The 23551-nt window shown below is 38.7% G+C and overlaps 1 protein-coding gene across 1 annotated transcript in view; it reads right to left on the reverse strand.

The window, feature by feature from the left end:
• Positions 1 to 23551, reverse strand: part of alx4a (ALX homeobox 4a) — a 34680-nt gene that overhangs the window by 6745 nt on the left and 4384 nt on the right. Inside the window, 3 exon segments of the mRNA XM_052029351.1 lie at positions 6728 to 6853; positions 10198 to 10279; positions 10281 to 10494. Of these exon segments, the coding sequence (XP_051885311.1) occupies positions 6728 to 6853; positions 10198 to 10279; positions 10281 to 10494 (422 nt within the window).

A 23551-nucleotide genomic window follows, 5' to 3' on the forward strand; every position in this document is an offset into this window, starting at 1 on the left:
TAATAATGGTAGTCAATGGGCATCTCAAATTGTACAATAAAACTATTTAAAGCAATTTATTTTAAAGCAATTTATGAAGGGAATAAGACAAGTGTTTTGTAGATAAAGCAATCAAGTCATCTGAACAAGTGTCAGTCATGTGTTAGATTAATAAGGTATTTTATGTATATCACTGGAAAAATAAAGTTCCTGCAGGCACTTTAATAATATTTGCAACCAATCTCAATTTAGTCCATTTTGTACACACTCCTTGCATTTCTCTCAAACTCTGCTTTATATAAACATTACCATTAAGGCCATTTCCATGTGTTTATTCAACTCAAGTGATTTTAATCTTGCTTAATCTGAAAATGTGGGCAGTATTTCCCACTTTGATTCTTTCTGTTTATAGCTGCAAAATTTGCTAATCTTGAGCTTCAGGCATCTAATTGGGATTTGCTGTTTAAATTCTGCATCCAAATGTTGATGCCACTTCTAAAATAGCCTGTGTTATCACTCTGGGCATGTCAGACAGCCCACCTGCTCCACTAACTTGATAAAATAGTTGCCGCCTTAACCAAAAAAAAGCTCTTTCCCCTGACTCTGCTGACCCTGGGACTCCACTATCAATCAAATCAATGCAGATCTTGGAAGAGTTTAATTACTGTGGTTTGATGGCATCTAATGCATTTGGTTGAAGTGAGGGATATTTCTATTGGGCATCAAAACCAGTAACTCATTCCTCAGCAAAATTTTCTTCTGTTGATTAGATGTCAAAAGCTTAAATTGGAATATTTTTTGTAGTAAGGGAAATCTGAAGATTTCTTATCTTAGGATATTATCTTCCTTATCTTAAGAAAGATAATATCCTAAGAACACTATGAATTTGATTTTTACAAGAAAAAAATGAGTTTAGAGGAATGTTTGTTAAAACACATGGCGTATTCATGTTACTGTTTCATCGTAATACCTGGTGTCATAGAGTCAAGTGATACAGTAAAGAGATCCTTTTGCCCACTGTCCATACTGAACAGCAAGCACCCATTTACACAATTCCCACTTTATTCCCCCTACATTCCCATCAATACCACCCCACTCCCAGATTATAATTCTCACCTGCACGCTCAAAGCAGTTTATAGTGGCCAATGAACCCACCAACTTGCACATCTTTGGAATATGGAAGAAAATTGGATGCAAACTCCACGGAGAAAGCACTGGAAATCAGGATTAAACCCAAGTTGCTGGAGTTGAAAGCAGCACTTTAAATATGAAATCATGTTCACTATTGTCTAGATCTCACTTCACAAATCTACTTCACTGGTCTTTTGGATTCTGTTTTAGTTTTGAATAACTCAATTCAGTGTTAAGATTGAGCTAGAGAAATATTCTTCAAAAACAGATCTGGTTTTAAAAAAGTGCTGCAATTCATCATGCACAAAATTAATGTGTGGCATTATGTAGTCTAGGTACCTCTTTGGAATGAACTTCCTGCAATCTTTTTAACTATTCACCAGGTAAATTTGACTATAATAATAACGTATTTTTCACTATTTAATTTACTCAAATTTCCCAAATATTTGATAACAATTCCCTCTGAACAAAATGTAAATTAAGTATTTAGAAGTATTATTTTCTACAGTGACATTTTAGGGCTAGTTTGAATAACAGTAAAATCTGGAGTGTGTGCCCTTGAATCTTGTTTCAGTTGATTATTTCATGATTGATAGTGCTGCGGGAAAGCTCTATCTAAGATTCCCAAACTCAAGGTAGGAAAATAATTACCTTAGTTAATTTAAGGCTGTCAATATCTTGGCTGTCCAATAACACAAGTATTTTGTGATTTTTTTTTCATCTGGTATTTATTGCAATTCTACAATGAGATAAAATGAATGAAACTTGGCTAGATCTGTCAGTGCATCTCTTCAAATAACATGAAGCTGTTGTATTGACAGTAACTCATCCTTCTTGCTTGAAATGGAAGTGCGGCTCTTTTTGTCAACAAGGCCAGCCTTGGCTTGATGATTTTTAGGGCTCACATTTTGATTTTACCCTATTAAAATAGGGGGGAAAAAACATCCAGCAAAGACTTGCCTGGAAAACCTTTTCTTTATTTTCATCTGTTAAAACTCTGTGCCGGAAATAAATGTTGTCCATACTGAATTTATATGTAGCTTTTGTTGGAAGAATGCCATACAATAACCTTCGAAGAGCTCATGGAGAATAGTGGCCAATCCCATTTGTTTGTGGGATACCATTATCAATGGCATTGATGGTGGTGAAAAAGACCAGAAAATTAAAAGCACAGCAGAAATGAGATGGGGAAAATGTCATGCAATTACAGTACATGAAAGAAAATGATTCAGATAAATCCTGAACTAACCTGTAATTGTTGTTATGATTTATTTTGATTTTGTTGCACTTTAGAGGGGCTGATAGTCAATGTATTTCTTAACTGCTTTTTAAATAATAAGAAATGCCCTATTTTGCTAAATGTTAATAAATATTGAAGAAATGGCACAAATTAAGCCAAAAATACAAATTGAATATTCTTAACCCAGCACTATGTAATTTACATTTAAAATTCCCCAACCTTTGCTTTGGTTTGTCAATTTCACCTACTTTACACTGATACCCTTGTCGAAACATTACCTTCCTTATGTGAGTGTGCCTGCATCAGGTGAATTTGATCTCCGGCTGGGACCATCTAGCCCTGCATCTGCTGCTTCAAACCTGAACCACAGCTCTTAAATTAGAGTAAATGAAGTCTTTGCAGTTGGTGCCCAGTTCACCAGACCATAAAGGATGAAATTTTGAACATAACCTGCAATCTTCCAAATTGATTGTCACAAAATCATGTGCTATAGATGGGAGTGAAAGAAAAATACAGGGATTATACCTATGATTTCCTGATCTATACCTACAAAGTACACATTAACTTCAAACCAAATTTGCATCATTACAGGCAATTTCATAATGGAATTTTGTCACCTAGTATGTCATATCTTAATGGTGTGCTAGTGCAGATTTAATCAGCAAAATATTTTGATGACCTTGGGTTGGATTTTGTTTTGAATGAACCCTTTAATAGGGGTGTGAATTGTAATTAACCTCACCTGATAAATCTGTAAATTGTGTCAAAAGCTAAACTGGCTGAGACTTCCTTCCCCTGGAGCGTCTCTCAGTTTTTTTTTAGAGTTGGACTACTACACTATCCTCAGATGATCGGAGAGCCAGTCCACATACATTGCTTTGTATATAGTGGATGGCTTCTTATAAAATTGTAATTGCACAGCCTGTGATTTCAACCATTGAATTCAATAAAAAAGAACTTACAGGAACTGCATCAAAGATTTTTACCTACAACATTCACAAAAAAATTAAACCAAATTAGCATTACAAGTGGTTTCATTTAGGACCAAAATTGTAAGCTCAATTTAAGCTGAATAGTGCAGCCGAGAGATTCCTCAGAAGTGAAAATCTCGCACTGCTTGACTACAGTATCAAATGGAATACAAGAATATATTCACAAATAAATGTAAAACTGTGAATGTAAAAGTGCATTTACTCTTAATTTAGCATTAGTTTGAGACTAACATTAGCTCAAAACCAGAGTACCATCCATTTTGTTGCAATGTCAGCTTAGACTGATTTACTTAGGCTTCTGTTAAGCTGTAACTGGAACATTCATTTGAAGCAAATGTAATTTTTATTGATGGTCAGACTCCATGAAAGAGTGAAACTCTTCAAAAGCAGTTTTTTTAGTTTTGCTTGAGCTTGACACCACACAGATCTGAATGATAGACTTATCTGTAAAAGTAGCATTAGTGCAGTGAAATGTTGGCTCTGCGTTGTAATATTGTGTAATTGGAAACTGGAGTTACTGTCTGGGCTAACCTGATACTTGAAAATGGTGAAATCATATTGGAAAACAACATAAGATAGAAAATGTTGGATTATGCAGTAAGTCGATCAGCATCTAAGTAGGGAACAATATTTATTTCTTCAAGACCTTTCTTCATTGATCTGAAATGTTAACTCTCTTTCTCAGTCCACAGATGTGCCCGACCTGCTGCATATTTCCAGTATTTTCTGTCTTTGTTTTTGATTTCCAGCATCTGCAGAATTTTTATTACTGATTGAGAAAGGGCTTTTAGAGTCTTTGAGTTCATATAATTGATTTTGTAAACAGTTTTGATCTTATTTTAAAGAGTTACAGTGCATTTAATCTTGACATTTAAATTTCTAACATTTGGAAGACAATGTTGTTCCTAGGGCACTTCTAGATTACCATTCCTGTGAGGTATGAGACTAATAAGGTTCAACAAATGTCTTGTTTCAGTAATAGTAGCTATTGAAACAGGACTGGTCACAAGTGTAAACAAATATTTTCATGTTATTATGAAATGATTAAAAGTCATTTAAAGCAAATTTGTCTCAGCTAATTTATTGCCAATTATGATGGTGATTCATAAATTAGCAACATTCCTTTAAACTCCTAAAGAATATTTTCTTGGGAGTTATATGTATTATTTACAATGTCTATCTTGATTGACCATCTTTTATAGCTATTATTTGTTTGTTTGTGCAAATAAAACTATTCTAACTATACTCGTGAGTATATTTTCTAATTCAAAACAGATGTATGACTCTAAAATTTTAGGCATGTTAATTGTTGGGAATTAAAGTTAATATACAGTTGCATTGCCTAGGTTTCTCAGTCATTGTCCCAAAAGAAATCATCAAACATAAAATTATAACTACTTTCATGTTTCACCACATTGCATTTTTTCAAAAAAATGTTTTACTCCAATCACCTTGGGAAATCTTAATCTGTCACCTCATGACCAAGGCTTTCAACAGAAAGTGGGTCACAATTTGATGCCACTTATACTATGCTGCATTTTCTATGTGGTTTTGAAACAGAAGCACCTCTGCAGACACACTAAATTGGGGATAAAGGGTAAAGATTTACTCTGTACTGTTATTGTTTTTACCTGTGCTACATCAATGCATTCTGTATTAACTCAATGTAACTGCACTGTGTAATGAATTAACCTGTACGATCAGTATGCAAGACAAGTTTTTCACTGTACCTCGGTACAAGTGACGATAATAAACCAATACCAATACCAATACCAAGATATTTTGTACAGAAATTGTGAAAAGGTTTTTGAATCTGCAATAATGTATGACTGTTGATTTATACTGCTTTATGCCAAGATTTGAAAACCATTTCTCTAATCCACTCAAATAGAAAGAATTAAAGATTTGGACATGATGTCTTTCACTCCAAGAGGTTTACAGCCAATTAAGTACTTTTGAAGTGCAGTTGATTTTGCAGTACAGGAAATTCAACAGCCAATTTGGGCAAAAGCTCCCACAAAGAGCAAGGCGATAATGAGGGATAAATGTTTGCCTGAACATTCAGGAGAATTCCATTGCTTCATGGTTGGATTGTGCAATCTTTTAGCCCAACTAAGTGGGAAGATGGAGCTTCAATGTCTCTCCCAAAAAAAAATTGCATCTGACGTGGCAGCAGTCCATTAACTGAACCATCAGTCTAGACTTGTGTGAAGCCTCAAGAGCAGGACTTGAATCCAGACTCTTCCACACATTGATCATATCTTAAAGGTGATCATGATGTCATCATAAACTGCATGTTTGAATAACAGAGTACTCATAATCCAAGCAATTACACTGGAAAGGAATTTTAGATACCATATTAAAGTTTGCATAATAACACAATGAAACTTCAGCCTAACTTGTTCCATTATGTATTAAACTTTGTTTCTGAGAACATCTAGACTATGTTACTTCAGCTTTATATTAGTATAACCACAGCCTTTGTTAAGAAAACAAAAACTATTAAAACTCTCTTCTAACCTTTAAAAAAAATCACTGCTGGTTTACTGATGGTAACCAGGCATTTAGATGTGCAATTAGCTAACAAACTAGCAGCTTAAAATGCTTCAGTTATGAGATTGAGAGTGTGGGGAGAAATATGTTTTCTTTGGGGAAAGTCCTTCATTTGATAAACCTGGGGGAATGGATAAATTGAAGCTTAATGTTTACTGCAAGTTTTTTTTTGTAATATATTTGTAATTTGCTGCAAGTTCACCTGCTGCTTCAAATGCTAGACATTGGAGACTTTGGGCATCATCAAAAATAGAATAAAAATAAGCCACTTATAGTTTAGAACTTCAAATTGGTAAAGTATGAAATAAATAATATATGGGATGGGATTATTAGTGCAGAATAGATCTGATTTTATTCTACATCTGGTGAATGAAGCACTTGAAGCTGTCAGATTGGTAGTAACCATTCCCTAGCACAAATAACCTCAGCCAGTGCAAAATCCCAACTCTATCATTCACAATAATTTGCCTCCTTCAACTCTGAAGAAGCTTCAGTTTTGCAAATTCCATCCTGTACAGATGATGAATTCTGGCATGCTGCTGTTGAAGAGGAAATTCAATAGTTATTGTACCAGATGCAACATCATTTAACTTTGAAGCCAGTGCAGAATCAAACACATTAAAGCCAAAGGATAAAAAGGTAGTATTTCAGCACTTCACAGAATTGAAGTGATTTATTAAATGGAGTTAAGTGGCATTCACCCTAATTCACATCAGTGCCACGGCAAAACATTGTTGATGCAGATGTTACTGGACACTGGGTGTATACAGAATACTTCGAATTTATCACGCTATTACAAAATTTAATTCCAAAAGCATGCACGATGCCTACCTGTGCATAGTTCTCTCTGGTTAAAATGGGTAATTCATAGGCAGTGGAGAAGTGACTCCGAACTTGTTGCATCTGTCCAAAACGTTCTCTCTTCCTCCATTTAGCTCTTCTGTTCTGAAACCAAACCTAAGGCCAGTGGAAGAAGGGATGTAATTTCCATTTCCTACAGGATACAGGCAGACGGGAGATTGCAAGCACCGCCATCCCTAAACTACACTTTGCTTAAATCTGGGAACTTTACTTTGAAACAAGCACTGTTCTACATCACATTAAATTTGACAAGCAGAAAATCTGCTTTCAAAAAAGATTGGTTAAAGTCTTAACCGAATTGTCCAGCGTTGCCACAGTTAAATCCGTATATGTAACAAATGGCTTCAATTTCAATATACTTCAAGTGACTCCTGTTATGGTCGCCATTTTTTAAATTATGAATTATGAATAAATTGTCATCTTGTTTTAAAATAAATCTGGTTAGACGCTAAATAATTTTCAATGATGTTATTTTGGAAAGGTTGCAATTTTCAAGTAGAGTTGGTAAAAGGTTAACAGTCACATCATTTAACAGTTTTTTTTACCCACTTGTAATTATCAAAAGCCTTTAAGGTGGAGAAAACATCCCAATGCACTTCAGGATTGAGAAATAAGCGGATACAATTGAAGGGCTGACTTCAGCGAACTATCACATCAGGGCCGGGTACAGGTTAACTTCCTCAGTTGCTTTGCCTTGCACACTTTAACATGAAAGATGCTGCCTTTGAAGTAACTCTATTAAGTCAGTCGCCGACGAGAACTTTTCACTGCGAGATGGCTACGATATCCGTTTACTTTCACAATCACTTAATCTTCGGCCTGCTTAATGGAGATGGCCTGATAACTCCGGTAATCAAATCTATCACCGCACGCATTAGAATGGCGATACAATTCATTTACAACAGGAATAAAGACAAATGGTTTGCTTACTAAACTACGAGGTTTGCTTACTAACAACCGTTGGCTTGATAAATATCGAGTTGCATACTAGGTGAATTTGGAACATGCAGTAATCTACACTGTCGACTCCGCTGATCATAGTCCTGCTTGTCAATTTTTTCGCGTGGAAAACTAAAACCTAGAAACCTGTTTCTACTTTTTTCCCCGAACAGCCCAACCTCCAGTAAGTGAACTGTTGCATTTTTCTTTGGAGGGGGGGTGTAAAGATCTGCAGTAAGTTATAAACTGGGCCCTAGCATTGTATGTGGATGCGTGGAATCGTGCAGAGTAGCAACTTATGCAAACCTTGTATACCTTCAAATTGATACCATGTTGAGCATTATCCTTTCGGTTAGCTCATGTCTACGTTATTTAGAACCCGAATTTAACTGCCCTTCAATGAACTTCCTCGTTCGAAAATCAGAACGGGGAAAAAGATTTGCAGCGATTAAAAGACAATGTTGTTCTACTAAAGGTGATGTAGCAAAGAATGCGTTACACATCTCAGTGAATGATTTGAGGCGCTGTACTTTTGAGTTGCATTAAGGTTACATAGTGAATGTCTGCTTCAGTGGATAATCAACACATTCCTTGACTTTGATTAGGATTGTGATTGCCCCGCAGCGCAAATAGATTCGGGTAGAAATCCAAGGCTTGAGACTCAACGCGTGTTTTTTTTACTTTTATGCGTTGAAAAAGCAACAGGGTAAAAGAAACTGTTCCAGTGAGATCTCGTTCTCGGTTTGATTAGAAATTGTGAAAGTTTAGATGGTTTTCAAACGGGGAGGGATATTCAAAAAGAGAACCCATGAAACACAAGACTGAAAGCAGATACCTTTTATCTCTAAAACGATCGGAAACACAAGCACTTGATGGGAAGGTCTTAAGCTGCAGTATGTTTTCATTGCATGTTTAATTTCCTGCCTTGACTTCCCTTAATTCCCGTGTTTTGATGGAGTTCTATATATATGGGCCTTCACTCCGTTTCATTATTACAACTTACGCAAACAGATCAGCACAGTGTACCAGTGTTCGGGCGAACTGGTGTCTGTGGAAAAGGGACTTGTTTGTTTTCAAAAGCATTTATGGGACTAAATGAAAATGAGTTTAAAACTTTGTAGGGCGCACATATTGTAAAAATGCTTATCGTTGCAAAGACTGTGAGAGTGGATGGATTTTTATCTAAATTGAATATCGTCTGGAATTGGAGACGAGTTTCATAGAAAGAGAAGCGAACATAAAGCGAATGCAATGGCAATAACAATTCTAAATAAAAATCCAGCGAAGTGCAAGTTTATATATAGCGTTGTTTTTTTAAATTCCAGGGATTGAATGAAGCGAGATTATAATTGGGAAGATTCTTAATGATGGTTGCTAAGATTCACACAAATGCGAAGTGCCCCAAGTTTATGCGGAAAATCCCTCCCCCTCCCCAATCACCAGCCTTGCTATCCATCTATTGGCTTGAAATGCCGTAACTCTACTTATACTGTCTGCAGTGCCGAGAAATCTCCGTTCCGCACCAGGAGCGGGTCCATCCACTGTCAGATTCAATTTAGATCCTTTTCCAGCCCAATACAACGTGACCCAAGGAGCTTGTAATCCCGCTAAACATTTATTCATATATATAAATCGCTTTTATCATTGACTCCCTGCGAAATTGAAAACATTGGCGCTCAACTTTACACATTTCGCATAAGTTATTCCTGACTAACGCCTATTGTTACACTGCAGGACTATCTTCTTGGGTCCTTTCTACGCGTGAAGCAAGTTGCAATAACTCAAATACAACATTGGAATATTTTTTTAAAAAGCTCCTTGAAGGGCTTCTCGGGTTACTATTACAAATGCATATGCTATATTGCTTGCCGTAGGGTTTTATTTTGAACAGAAAGCTTCCGCGACGATCTATTGAAACTTAGTGGTAAATCTGTAAAACTGACGAAATTCAGTTAGAGATAATGTTTTGAAGACGTTGAAGAACCTGATAAAAACTGGCCACACTGAACCTTCCTTAAATCTCAACACCTGTTTCCGTTTTATTTTAACTGAAATGTGCAAAGAGTGCCATTCCCTCAACAGCAATAGGAAAATGCTGCATCAATACGTCCAGTCCGTTTTCCATAATGTACTACAGTTGATCCTTAAGCAATATGCTGGATGTTACTTCATGGATTCTGCGCAATGAACAATGTAAAATCGTTTAGAAAATTGTTTGAACCGTTTGAACATTAACCCTAATCGGACCACGAATCGCTGGGAGTAACTGCGGGCAATTTTATCCCATCCGATGTGGAGGACGGTTTAATAGGGAAGCTACAGTGTTTCCTCTGAGACGCTAAGTAAATAAATGGAATTTGAAGTTCTCATAAGGTTTGTTCTTTGATATGTTTTTTGTGTGTTATTGATATCCCTCAAATCACTAGGATAGTGTTGCTTGCATTATTGCTAAATGCTAGTCCCCATTCCCCCATTTGTTTTTATCGTCGCTCACTCTTTACCTGCACTCGGGCTTCTGTCAAGTCAGTTCTCAGTGCGAGCTGTTCCCTGGCATAAACATCGGGTAATGAGTCTTTTGGAAACCTTTTCCAGTTCCTCCAGCTGGTAACTGGTGAAGGTGGTTCTGTTCCTACGTTTCTTGCCCTTGTTGCTGTCGTTGTCACCTTTCTCCATGGCACTGGGCAGCTCGTTGTTGGCTCCTTTCATTGCTGCCTCTTTAACACTGAGGTAGGGGCTCTCCATCACTGCAGGGTCTGAGCTCTGGGGCAACTCCGACTCTCCCAGTGGGCTGTCTTTAGCTGAACAAAAACAAGAGCAGAATTAAAGGAAACATTTGATATATCTTTACGACTAAAATACACTCTTTAGTAATCCTCTCATCCCTTAATCCTTTGGAGTATTGAATTACATTCCTACCTAAAACGAATATTGCTGCCAAACGGTCTTTACCAGAGCAAATATAACGGGTAATTTGCAATATTTGTTAAAATGTCACCAACCATTACATCTAATGCACTAAAAGTCGGGATCTCGTCAGAAAATGTTATACAAAAATGAAAAAGGCGATTTACAACTAATAATTTACAACCAAGAATTGTGTCTACCAATAAGTTCCTTTTCTTCCCTCTAAAAATCTTTATTTGGATATTGGTGAAAATGGCGCCAGTTCTGCTTAGTGCCGGTACATTTTAACAATATGATCGCTTGCTGCCGAATGATCGTTTAAAGTGGCAGTTTATTGCAATGTTATCAATCCCACATTCGGACCTTTTGTTCTATTTGTATATACTTTTAGAAATGACGAGATGCAGAAACTATTTTACTTGGCTCTTCTTGTGTCCCACTACCTGAGTCTGTGCTAATTAATGGTCTGAACTTGGAGAAATCAAGACTTAGATAAACCTAAGTATTTTTACATTTGCAAGTAACTACAGTAATGTATCCCTTTCAGTAATTTATATTTAAAAGTTATCGAAAAATACCAATTGAATACTTAACGCTACCTTCCCATAGAGGTTTGTAGATTATTTTATCCACATACAATTTAATTTATAACTTTACACAATTGTGTTACGTGGCGCTGCTTTTAGCTAAGGCAAATTTAAAACGGGAAGATAACAAGCAAATTGTCGAGCCGCAGTGTTTGAAGAATTAATCGAAAGAACTTTAAAATAGTCTCATTAAGAAAACAGACGTGCGCGTGTTTATCTGTAGATAAATAACCAGCTCTAAAATTGTTCGGTGTCATAGTACTGAGATTAAGACTGTCGTCTTCTGGATACTGTGTCTTTATATCTAAACTAATTCGATATTCCCCGATTCTTCGGTGTCTGTGAGAACTCTAGGGTTTCCTACAAACATCGTTAAGAGCTCCTGTTAATCGATCATGATCATGTTCCAGGTATACTGCTTTCTTGGGAGTATATGTTATTGCTGAATCAAATATTGAAGTTTATGTTGGTAAGCTTTTCAAGAAAATTTCCCAAAATTCAACATTCCAACTGGCATGGAAATAGAGGATAAATTTCCGACGTTCTCTTCCGTCACCACCACGGCGACCCCTCTCGCCCGCCACACACCCCTAACACCCTGGCTTCATTCAACAAAAAAAGGTAACTCATCTTTCTACGCAGCCTAAGCTTCTTCATGAACAAACATGAGGAACTTTTGGCAATGGTTGGATATTTCCATCTAATCGGAATTGATAGCATGTGGCATTTCTACACCCTTGTTCTGGTGTTTAGTTCGAAACATAACAATTGGGAAACTTATAATTTTCTCATCGGGATTTATTTAGATTGTTGTTCCGATTAAGAGAGCGCCCGTATGTAAATGTAGTCTTCATAAATGTGGCAAACAAAGGAAATACAATTGCAGCGGGAATGTGATGTGGCAATAATCTTTAAGATGTACTATGCAACTACAATAGAGGTTCAAGACTTCACAGCACTCATACTCCTAAACCACGGCAATCATAATTATCTGTCAATCATGTACTAAAGACATTACAGTCTTGAGTAGATGGCTTGGCCTTCGGGGCACAAGTTCGGTCAGCAGGATCCCAACTATGTCTTCTTCTGCGTTTTGATTCCAAAACTAGTGTGGGCCTTCGAGATCATCCGTGTATGGGAAATAATGCAACTTGGCATTAGGCAATTTTATATTACGTAAGGTATATAAAAAATATTCTGTTCATTTGACGTCCATCAATGTCGACTGAACTCTGCATATATCCCGTCCCTTCCAAATCAATACATGCGTTGCCATTTGGCAGAGAAGGTACCTCCAGCGTCTTTTGCCTAGTGCAGTCCTTACTTCAGAGAAATAGCATAATTCAACCAGTTTAAGGTTAATATTTGTTTTCTTTGACCTGCCTTTCATTACGGATTAAATAAAAATGCACATTGGTAGACATCAATTACAAATTCTGCATTTTGATAGGAAGCGTCGATGCAACTTTTTTCAACTTTCCAGTTACATTTGCCTCATTAGGGAAAGCGAGAAAAGCGAATAGAGTGAAAGGAAAAAATGATTTGACATTTTCCTACTTGATAATATCTGTCAAACCTATCGGAATACATTGATGTTGTTTACCAAATAACGTCATTTCCTGCTAAACCCCGACTGTTTCCTAACTAGTTTCGACAATGTATCTGCAACAGGAGGGCTGCTGGCGGACTCTGTCGGGCATCTTTGGTCGTCTCGCACCCCCACCCCCGCCACACACACACCTCAACCCCCTCATAGCAAGATGTTGTGAAATAGTTCATTATTTCAAATAACCTTCCTCATCCAGTAAATGAAGATAACCGTTTCTGATGTTCACTGTAAGATACATGTTTCGGCACAAGCTTTCGAAATCCGCCCGCGGGCTACTTAACGTTCCGTATTTCAGCAGGCAGACGAGTTTTTGTCATAGAAACTCGCAACGGACGGCGAGTGTGCCACAATTTATACTGATTTTGCTGCTGACACAATATGCACTTAACGATGCAAGAAAACAGTGCCTTCTGAAATATGTAAGGCCGTGTATCTTTACTTCAATTTGATTCCATCTTGTCTGATTATATATTTCACTTTCTTTGGAAACAATAAGCATCACAATCATTGATTGTGGAAGGTAGCTGGTTATATACATAAACGAAATGAAGCGAGCATCTTACACAATCGACTGTAGCCTGTAATTTTCAATGGTTAATATGTGATATTGTAGCGTCATAACGAAAAGAAGGAAAGTTACTTTAATTTCCCTTAAGACATGCACACAGCTGTTTTACAGTGCCATAATTTGGATTGTTCAAAAACCTTCATTATTTCCTTGAACACTGGGCTTGTCTCATATTGAGAGCGAGGAAGTGGGTGCATTTAACTGTTTGGACTGTCTTATATAGTGGGATCTCTAAAAAAATCTTGAGGAATCTTGCTATCTATCCATCAGGAAAAGTGGGGACCAAATCATTATCCTAAGTTTTCGATTGCGGTTCGTGAATTTGTAACGCAATGTCTGCCTCGGACATTGTACGAATCTGACTTCTTGGATCATTGTGAAAAGCAAGACTCTCGCTTAACGCCTTTCACGACCTCGGAATATCCTAAAGGGCTCCACAACCAATGAAGCACTTTCGAAGTGTACTCATATTTGCAATGTAGGAGGCACTAGACAAACTGATTGCAAAAGAACAAGGTCCAACCCACCTACCCCTCCTATCGCAGAGTGACCGACTTCTGAACAAGGATCCCTCTTACCTTCCAGCCTCTACGATAATGCGCATTGAAAAACCAAGGCAGATTTCCACGGTGGAGTTTCTATAGTTGACCGGCTCAACAAAGAAAAAAAGTCTTTTTTTTTGCGGAAAGGATGTGAAGGAGAGGGAACCCAGTCCAGAGCGAGCAGAGTGACAATGTGTGTTTTATCAGCGTTTTTTCTCAGTGAAAGTGGTGCCGGGAACTCGCTCACCGCTCAGCCTATGATTTAAGGAGCGGAAAATGCCAAGAGAAAATGCGTCATTATCCCATGTGTCCTCAATCTCCCCAAAGAAACCCACTCCTAGGACGTGCAGCGCGGAGCCGCTCCCAGCCCTTCACTCTCACAATCATTCAAAAGATTTTACAATGAAAACTTGATTTGTAGGCGTGTTTCAAAGATATCACTAAACGAAAGCCAGTCGGTTTACATGCAGATAATGTAAATGGCTCGCATTCCGCAGTCGGGGTAGATCGAGATTTGCCAACCCGTCTTTTAGCCTGCGTTCATCCACTTCTAATTGAAAATCACTACATATATTCCACAGCATGTGCCCCCCCCCCCCTTATATTACTGGTAGGAATTTGGGTTGTTACAACCTCACCTAGTATCATGAATGGTACAAACTGATCAACCCAATTACAATGTGGAGATAATTTAGAGTGCGTTGTGAGGAGCTTCACCGTAGTGTAAACCGATATACTTATACTGGATTCTGGAACTATTGCAGTCATCTGGATTTGCCTTGAGGGTGTATTTGTTGTAAAGATTTAGTCGTTAACCGTAATAAAATTGTGGAAACTATTCTTCGATTGCCTTTCGAATACAACTGTTCAAAAACACAGAAGAATTTGCGGCATATTCCCTAAATATTTTAAAAGTGATTCAACTTTTGATTCTGATTTACGTGCAACAGAAAGGTACAAACATCTGCGCACGGACTGCACCTATACAAACACAATACATCATTTTTAACGTCTTCAAAACAGAGAATAAACATTTGAACGTTACCAATTATTTCGTTGGATCAGCGTTGGCCCATATTTCCCTACTATAATTCAGGCAAATTGGTTCTCTTGCGCTCTGCTTTGGTGTTGTAAGTTAAACCGTAGAGTGCAATCTAAATTTGTAGCGTTTTGCTTCAGAAACATTTTGCCATCGATTCAATGGATTTAAAATTTTGCAAGTGTGATTTCAAGCTTTCATAGCACACACTGGGATTATACCAAACTAAGCATAATTCCGATCATATCAGCTCAGGTTTTTGCTGTTCCTTAAAGATGTCAACCGGGTGTTCGTAGAGCAGAGTTAAACACAATCATCTTGTTGGCTTTGTTTTAGCATAGGAGCGTTAAGATGGAAGCGGTCTATTTCATCTCACTTTGAAACAGATGTTTAGAGTTCCCAATGCACTGGAGAGCCAGCTGACCAGGGCTCCATGTGTAGACTTTATATTTGGCGTCAGAAACACTCATGGTGTCACAAGGAAATTAAAGTAATTTTTCTTCTTTTCGTTTTGGTGCTACAGTTTTCCATATTATTCATTGAAGACTGAAGGTTAGAGTAAGAGTATGTAAGAAAACATACGATGCTCTGTTGAAACAGAGGTTTGGTGCTCCCATGTGATCAGGGAACCACCCGGACTCATTGAAACTGGACTTTGTTAGGAGTCAGACTCGCAGTACAGCAGAGGGATATCACCTACCGAAGAAGGAATAACACATCTGTAAGGGCGTCTATCGCAGCACTACAAACGTTTTTGACTCCACACATGAAGATTACATGTAAGATCCTAGTCAGCTGTCTCTCCCATACTTTGAGAACTTGGAAGAGGTTCTTCAGCTCCCAGGACCTAATTGCAGACTCCCAGATTATGCGCTACCCGGACCTCTTTGCATAAGAAAATAAGAAATAAAAACAACGAATAGGCACTTTGGCCTCGCTTGCTCCGCCATTCAATAAGATCATGACTGATATTTCACTTCAACACTACTCTCCTGTACTGACTCCCTATACACTGATTCACTTTATCATTGGATTTTTTTTTTTGAAATTGGGTCCCAGAGTCCTACAGCACAGAAACGGGCTCTACAACCCACCCGGTCCTTGGCGACCATCAAATACCCGTACATACTGAACCTATTTACAGTGACTGAGCCTCCATAGCTCTCCTGGGTGGAGAATTTCAAAGATTCGTTTCCTCTGACAGGAGAAGTTACTTTTAATTTCAGTCCTGAGTGGCTAATCCCCTATTTTGAGACTATGACCCCAGTCCCCAACCCCCCAACTACACACCCCAGCCAGGGCGGATATACTTATTCTGTAATATCCTTAAAGAATTTTGCATCTTTCAATGGCATCACCTCCCTTTCTTCTAAAGTCTGGAGAGGAAGGGCCGAGTCCGTTTAATCGCCCCTTCAAAGGATAATCCCCCGGCACTCAATCTGGTGAACCTTTGTTGCCCTCCCTCTACCACACGTATATGTTTCCTAACGTAAGGAGACCAGACCTCTAGATAATATTCCGGCTGCTGTCTCACTAGGGTGTCTCACTAAACAATTTACACTTTTACTCAAATTATCTTGCAATAAAAGCCAATAAATTATTTTCCTTTCTAATTATTTCCATGCATGCTAATTTTCGGTGATTTGTGTATAAGGCCACTTAGGTCGCTCTGATTGAATACCTTTCAATCTTCACTATCTGGGAATGCTCTGCTTTTCTACTTTTTTTTCCTGCCAAAGTGAACAGCTTCAAAATGTCCAGGTTACATTCTATCCACCATGTCCTCGCCCATTCATTTACTCTGTCTATATACCCCCTCCTCCGAAACTTCTCTTCATCCTCCTCACAACTCTCACGGTCACTCATCTTTGGATCATCAGCAAACTTGAATATGTTACACTTGATCCCCTCATGGAAGCTATTGGCACAGATCGTGAGTATCCGGAGACCAAGCACTGATCTCTGCCGCACTCCACTAGTCATCGCCCCCAACCACCACCGCCCCCCCCCCCCCCAAATTGACTCGTTTATCCCTACTTTCTGTTTTCTGTCCATGACTGATTGGCAATCCACGTTAGCATACTGCCTCTAATCTGGAGTGCTCGAATGTTGTTCAATATCCTTTTTATGGCACTTTATCAAAGCCCCAGTGAAAATCCAAATGCATCATAGTCCCACCTCCACCCGCCACCCCACTTAACTACTCTGCTATTTTAAACTTCAAAGCACCAATGGATTTGTCAAACATGAGTTCCCTTTCATAAATCCATGTTGACTTTGTCCAATCCAATCATTACCACTTCCTTAAAATAGATTCCAGCCTTTTCTAACTACTGAGGTTCAGGATGGCATTTCCTTTGCCGCACAGCGCTGTGCTCTGTGATCTGGGTCTTTGTACCGAGGAACCTGGTCTATTGAACCACCTGCAAACAGGAAAGCAATCCGCTCCCCTTGTCTGTGCATTTCAAGCGCTTGGCAGTCAGATTGCCGACCCAATGTTGGGTTGCATTCCAATTTTTGCACCAACCGTCATCCAAACTGCTCACAAGCACTCTGACGAAACTGTAATCTCTACATTCACTTCGGCGCGCCTGAATAAATTGTGTTAAAACACAGGTGGGTTGATAAATTCAATTCCGGTTTTGCTTAATCCCTGCGGGTGCACCCAGGCTGGCGACCATTTCTCCGATTTCAGATGCACACTGCTCACCATTTGTGGTGAAATTGGATGCATCCAAACGCTTCCTGAAACGTGAGCACATGGTGTGACTATTCAATTTGTACCAGCTTGCATCCCTTTAAAAACAACATTTGACAACAGGAAATAATTGCAACGTATCAATCGCAAATCAAGATGAGGTAAAGAATCTTTGACCCTTTTGATCAGAGTACCAGCCCTGCCATCTTCCTACTCGCTGGCTGGAATATCCCTCTTTAGCTGCAATGTGAGTTCGGTGTCCTGGGTTCAACTTCCCTTCCTGCCAACCTGCCTCAGCTGTTGAGTACTGTCTGCAAATAAACACTTTGTCTGTTAACAGTTCCTTCACGACCTTGAACGGGTGTCTTTTTATATTGCCTACTAGAAAGGGTCCCAGACATTTTTATTCCCACTTCAGATGTTCCTTCTGCCCCCTCATTTTAAGACCCTCTCCGGTAATTAGAAACATTGAATAAAGCTGTTCGTTTTCATTCGGTGTTTATAACTAAAGTAGGGAATGCCCAACTCTGACAATATTCGCTCCCCGCCTGCAGTTCGAATGCCTACTGTTAAGGTTATCCCGAAGCAGCCCGCCTTTTCTCTCCCAGGTCTCTGTGCGGTCCTTTCTGGGTTGCTCGTTTAGAAAAACATCTAATTACTTTTCATAGTTCGACCCCTAACAGTCGGGTCTCATTGGTCGCTTCATAATTCCTAGTACCTGGATAGATTATATCGTGTGACGGCTGGAACTGCACTTAGTATTCCAGGTGTAGTGACCCGAGAATGCGCACACACATATCAATGCTCTGAACACAAAGACCACGTAAGTAGGCACATGAATCATGCAAATAGTTTCACGTTTCCCAAAAATGTTCTCATTAAATTACATCATTGAATTATATTCTGTAATCAGAAGGATTAACCATGCATGACTGTTTCTTTATTCCTTGTAGTTGCATTGGAATTGGAGCTCTTCCCCGCCAAACCCCAGGGGTGCACTGGCTTTAATGCAGGTGCTTGGGTGTCTGGTGGGACTGGTTTCCCAGCTGTGTGCCGCACAATTTCGCATGTGCCTAACAAATAGTAGCGAAGGCCACATCGCAGCAATCATATCAGCGCTCACCCTTTACGTAAAAGGAAGACATTCAGCTCGTGGAAGGGCAACATATGTGCTCTTCATTGTCGGCAGAAATGTGTTAAGGGTATAAGAAAGGGAAAGCACAACAGAAATTTCATTTATTTGTGGTTACTTTATTTATTGTAACTACACAACCCCTACTGACAAATGGACGAGTAGGTAACCATGTTCCGAGATCCTCTGTAGTTTATTCCTACTCCTGTAATGCGGCTTCGGGCGTGGAGTCACACGCACAGACAGGAAAATAATAAGCAACTGTGATTCATAATTGTGCTGCGTTGTTTCTGTTAATTAGGAATTGAAAGTTCATTGCGAACGTTTGTTTACAATTATCAAATAACGTTTATTGCTGTTGAACTTTTTATATGAATTGGGTTTAACAATAACTTGCACATTGCACCATTGACGGACTTTTTCTTATTAAAAAGAGAGAAATCATGGAACGGAGAGACGCCGTTCGGCCCATCTTGCCTTCGTCTGCTTTGCGGCTCTTTCCGCAACGGCCCTTCACGTACTTAGCTATTTCACATTTCAAAGTCCCTATGAGTCTGCTTTTACCGCCCTTTCAGGAGCACATTCCAGTTCACGGAAGCTTTTTCAGTATGCTTTAACAGTTTTCTTCAATCGCCTTCGATCGTTTTCCTTCTGTTGCCTTCGGTTACCTACCTGCCAAAGAAAACAGTTTTTTCCCCTTACTTTTTCGATCAAGGCCATTTAAGTAGTTCCACACAACCTCTCGACCTTCTCTGATTTAAGGAGAACAGCACCAGCGCCTTCAGCCCCATTACGTAACTGGTTATTATTCCCCGGTACCATTCAGGTAAATCTCTTCTGATCCTTCCCTTTGAAGACTTTGCATCCTCCTTAAAGTGTGATTCTCGGCACAACACTCCAGTACATGATGCTAGTCTCTAGTTGCAGACATACTCATATTTACCCAGAATATGAAAGCCTTAAACACGACTGCGTTTCTGCACTTTGCTGTATTTCTCTGTGAACAGCATTTATTTGAGGCACAAAACTATGGATATGCTCCAGCTTGGACATACTACATCCGGTAAAGGTATCATCACCTCACTGGTATGTCAATGTATAACTGGAAGTGGGGCGATTTTGTCAAACTCCATATTAAATTCAAGAACTTGTGTAAACCTGCTCAGTGAGACCCCTGAAAACAAAATGACAGGATTTATTTGATCGTTTTCCATAAGAAACTGGCTAAGACTAGTTGCACTTTAAAGTCACAAGGTAATCAAATGTCCAACAGGCCTCAAAATAAATCTTTAAACCGTAAGTTTCAATACATTTTAACTTAAAGCTTACGATACATGATAAAACTTCACAGAAAATTACCTATATGTGTTAATCCATTTTTAGTCAATAATTTATATCATCAAACAATACCTGTAAAATTCTTCTCTCCTAAACTTAGACATACTACTCATTAGTACCACTACTATCGTCAGTTCAGAGGCATTCAGTCTATCCCGAAGGTCCTCCCTTTCACCCTTATGATTCTCTCATTGTTGTCCTCCGTACAGTTGCCACCTGATTTTGCTGCTTCACTGCAGATTTGTGAAATCAGAATTCCTCACATGTAGCTTGTTACAAGAAAAGGCCAACCTTGGTAATAAACTACAACCAGTGCGAGCATCAGTGTCTTCATGGGACAGAATATCAAAAATCTCTCTGCCACATTCCTTGAGGCTAAAGATATTCATGTAAGGATTGTACAGATTTGTGTACAATGCATTGCCATAGATTTGTCCCCATTACTGCGTTGTCTTTTCCTTATTTTGAATGTGCGGGAGTACATTCTAACATGACTATTGCCACCTGGCTGAAATAAAGTAACAATGCAGACTGCATACTGATCTTGGAACATTCATGATCCGTCCAGCTGAGTTTCTTGTTAGTACAATTGCCTAGATTGGTGTGTAAAGTCTTTCATATTTTGGTTAGTCTTGTTCTGGAGGAAGGAAAGCAATATATGGTGACATTTTAAAATCGTGAATAATTACAATGTGGTAAAATCGGAGAGTAATGGGGCAGTAAATTTTGAATGGCATGGGATAGAAACTACAGAAATTATTTTGTCCTTTAGTCCCTTTGTTAATTCCTTGATTTCCTCTCCTTGTAACTTCCCCAAAAGTATTTTCACGTTCCACAGAACACTGCAATGTTAACATGAAGTAGAAGTACTATACTTAAAGGGAAAGGAATAATTTCCTCCCATGGTGTTTTAATAAAACCAATTACTGCTCAGTGAATGGAGCAATGTACATCATCCAGATTCACGTCCTAGTATAGAAAATGTTCATATTTAACATGTGAACGGTGTCAGTAAACCTATTTGTGATGTCTAAATGAAAAAAATAGTGTTTTTACACTCTTAAAAATAACAGGTACAGTGGCAAGTTATTTGCAATAGAAATACATCTAGAGAAAGTTTAAGTAAAATTGGACTCAGATGTTTATGATATAGACAGTAAGAGTAATGGTTTTACATTTAGAAGCCTTGTTCAAATTCAGCTCATAATAAAGGGATAACAATTTCTTTATGTATTGTAAAGAACTTGTATGTAATATAGTTGAACAGTGCCAGCCTAGTTCCTAATGAACATGTGCCTAGAGGACAAAACAATACCTAATTATCTATCAAGTGTTCCTCATGGCTCACTGAGTTTACAGATTGGCTGATGTTGGTAATAGGAAAAAAAATGTTTTACTGATGCAGGGTATGTTACTGCCAAATGTTGGGGTAGAGAGAACTTGAACCAATTGTACTCTGTGTAACATGGGAATGTTTAATGCTGACACTGACACTGCTTACTGAAATTGGAAGTGTTTCATTCTGCAGCTTTGAAGACCAAAATAAGTGATAAGAACTGAAATACTTTGTACCCTAATCCAGCTTTATACCAAGGGTTCAGTTGGTTTTCAGTTAATTCTTCTAAAAATTGCATATGGTGTACATTTCCTTTTCATATCACCACACTTAAATGCTTAAAATTATGAAGAGCAGTGGGGATTCACAACTTCTTGTAAGTTGCGAGGTAAAGCCCAGAGTGATTCATAATTTAACGTTCGCATAAAAAATGTCAATGACTTATAACATATGTGAGACAGTCATTTGTTTTTCTTTGTATCCTTATTTATTTTTCTTATAAAGGCGAGGTTAAAAAACATAATGCAGATGAAGTACTTGAAGGTGAATCGTACAATGTGATTTGGACAAAAACTAAGGTCGATTTTTTGCTGTTTCAGTAACAAAATTTCGTTAACTAGTGCATATAACATGTGAGATTCAGTCACCAGTTTTATTGTTTTTATGTTCTTGTAAAATAGTTTAGGTTGCACGTCAGCTTAAATCTGGGAACATAAATTGAAATAAGGGGATGAAATAAGGAGAGCATATGACAGAATCCAAAGGTAACAGGTATTAGTCTGCCCCATCGGTGGCATTTCTCATGAGTAGTTGTCTTGCCAGTGGATAGAGTGAGACACTGGGCAGTTTGATAACGGATATGACAGCCCTACTCTTCAGTTAAAAGCCTGAGATCAATATGTCGCTTTGAAGTGCACCCCACACCCAGACGCATGTTTTCACCATCGTGGACTGAGTCAAGTGCATACTGGCACACGTGACAATATGAACTCGGGAACTGGGTTCCAATTCACCTCTCAACCACTGTAATAACGACTGTGCTACTTCTTTTGCGCTAGCCCAATTTAACTTAATATTCTTCACCCAGAGGCCATCTTGACATGGACTGAGATTGCTCTGGTACAGAATAACTAAAGTTAGAAAATTAAGCCTCGTTTCTAAGCCCCCGAGTTGATTATCTGGATTTCATAACTTCTATCCTGTTTGTACAAAATGGAGGTGGCTGCCTGTTCTATTAAATCTTCTTGGGAGAAATGCCCAAATAGTACTTTATTATCACTGACCTCACTTGGAATCGCGGTTGCAATATTACACTACATAAAAACTCTAGCCTTCCGTTTCCCTGGGTGTGCATCATTCAATTGTTAAGCTCACTTTTCAAAATTCAACATGAAGACAAGTGAAATATTTTCACCAAACTTGAGTAAAGGTAGTTAGTCAATTAAAAATATCGTTGTAGGAAACCCTGGACGTCACCTTATTGCCGTGTCTATGTGATTAATCTATCCCGTGGGAAAGGTTTAGTCGTTCATAGAAGAAAGTTTCAGCCATTCATGGCCTTGACCTTTCGCCCCCTTCTGCTCTTTACCCCAAACCTGGAAGATGAAAGCTGAATTTACTGAGATATTAATTTCTACTTTAAATCCCTTTGAGTCCCGATGAGTAACGGTTACTTGGCTATTTCGACAGATAACCCAATTTCATTAGGAAAAAGAAAAAAAAATAAAAACTGTGGCTAGAACTTTATCACTAAGCCTCGAATGTTTACCTCAACAATTTTCTTGACAAGTTGCTGCCCCTACCCGTCGGCACAGCAGGACTACCTTCACCGCGGTATAAGAGGGCAATTCACCACCACCACCTCAAGGGCAATTCACCACCATCACCTCAAGGGCAATTCACCACCACCACCTCAAGGGCAATTCGGAATGGGTCATAAACGCTGGGTTTGCCAGCGACACCAATAACCCATAAAAGAACACTGATATGAGGAAAGCTATGATGGCTGTGTGGTTAAGGCGTTGGATTCGAACTACAATGGGGTTTCCCCACGCAGGTTCGAACCCCGCTCGCAGCGGGTTTATGGTTGTACTGAATTTTCA

The sequence above is a fragment of the Pristis pectinata genome, chromosome 14 (genome assembly GCF_009764475.1).
Source record: "Pristis pectinata isolate sPriPec2 chromosome 14, sPriPec2.1.pri, whole genome shotgun sequence".
NCBI classification, from domain to species: Eukaryota; Metazoa; Chordata; class Chondrichthyes; order Rhinopristiformes; family Pristidae; genus Pristis; species Pristis pectinata.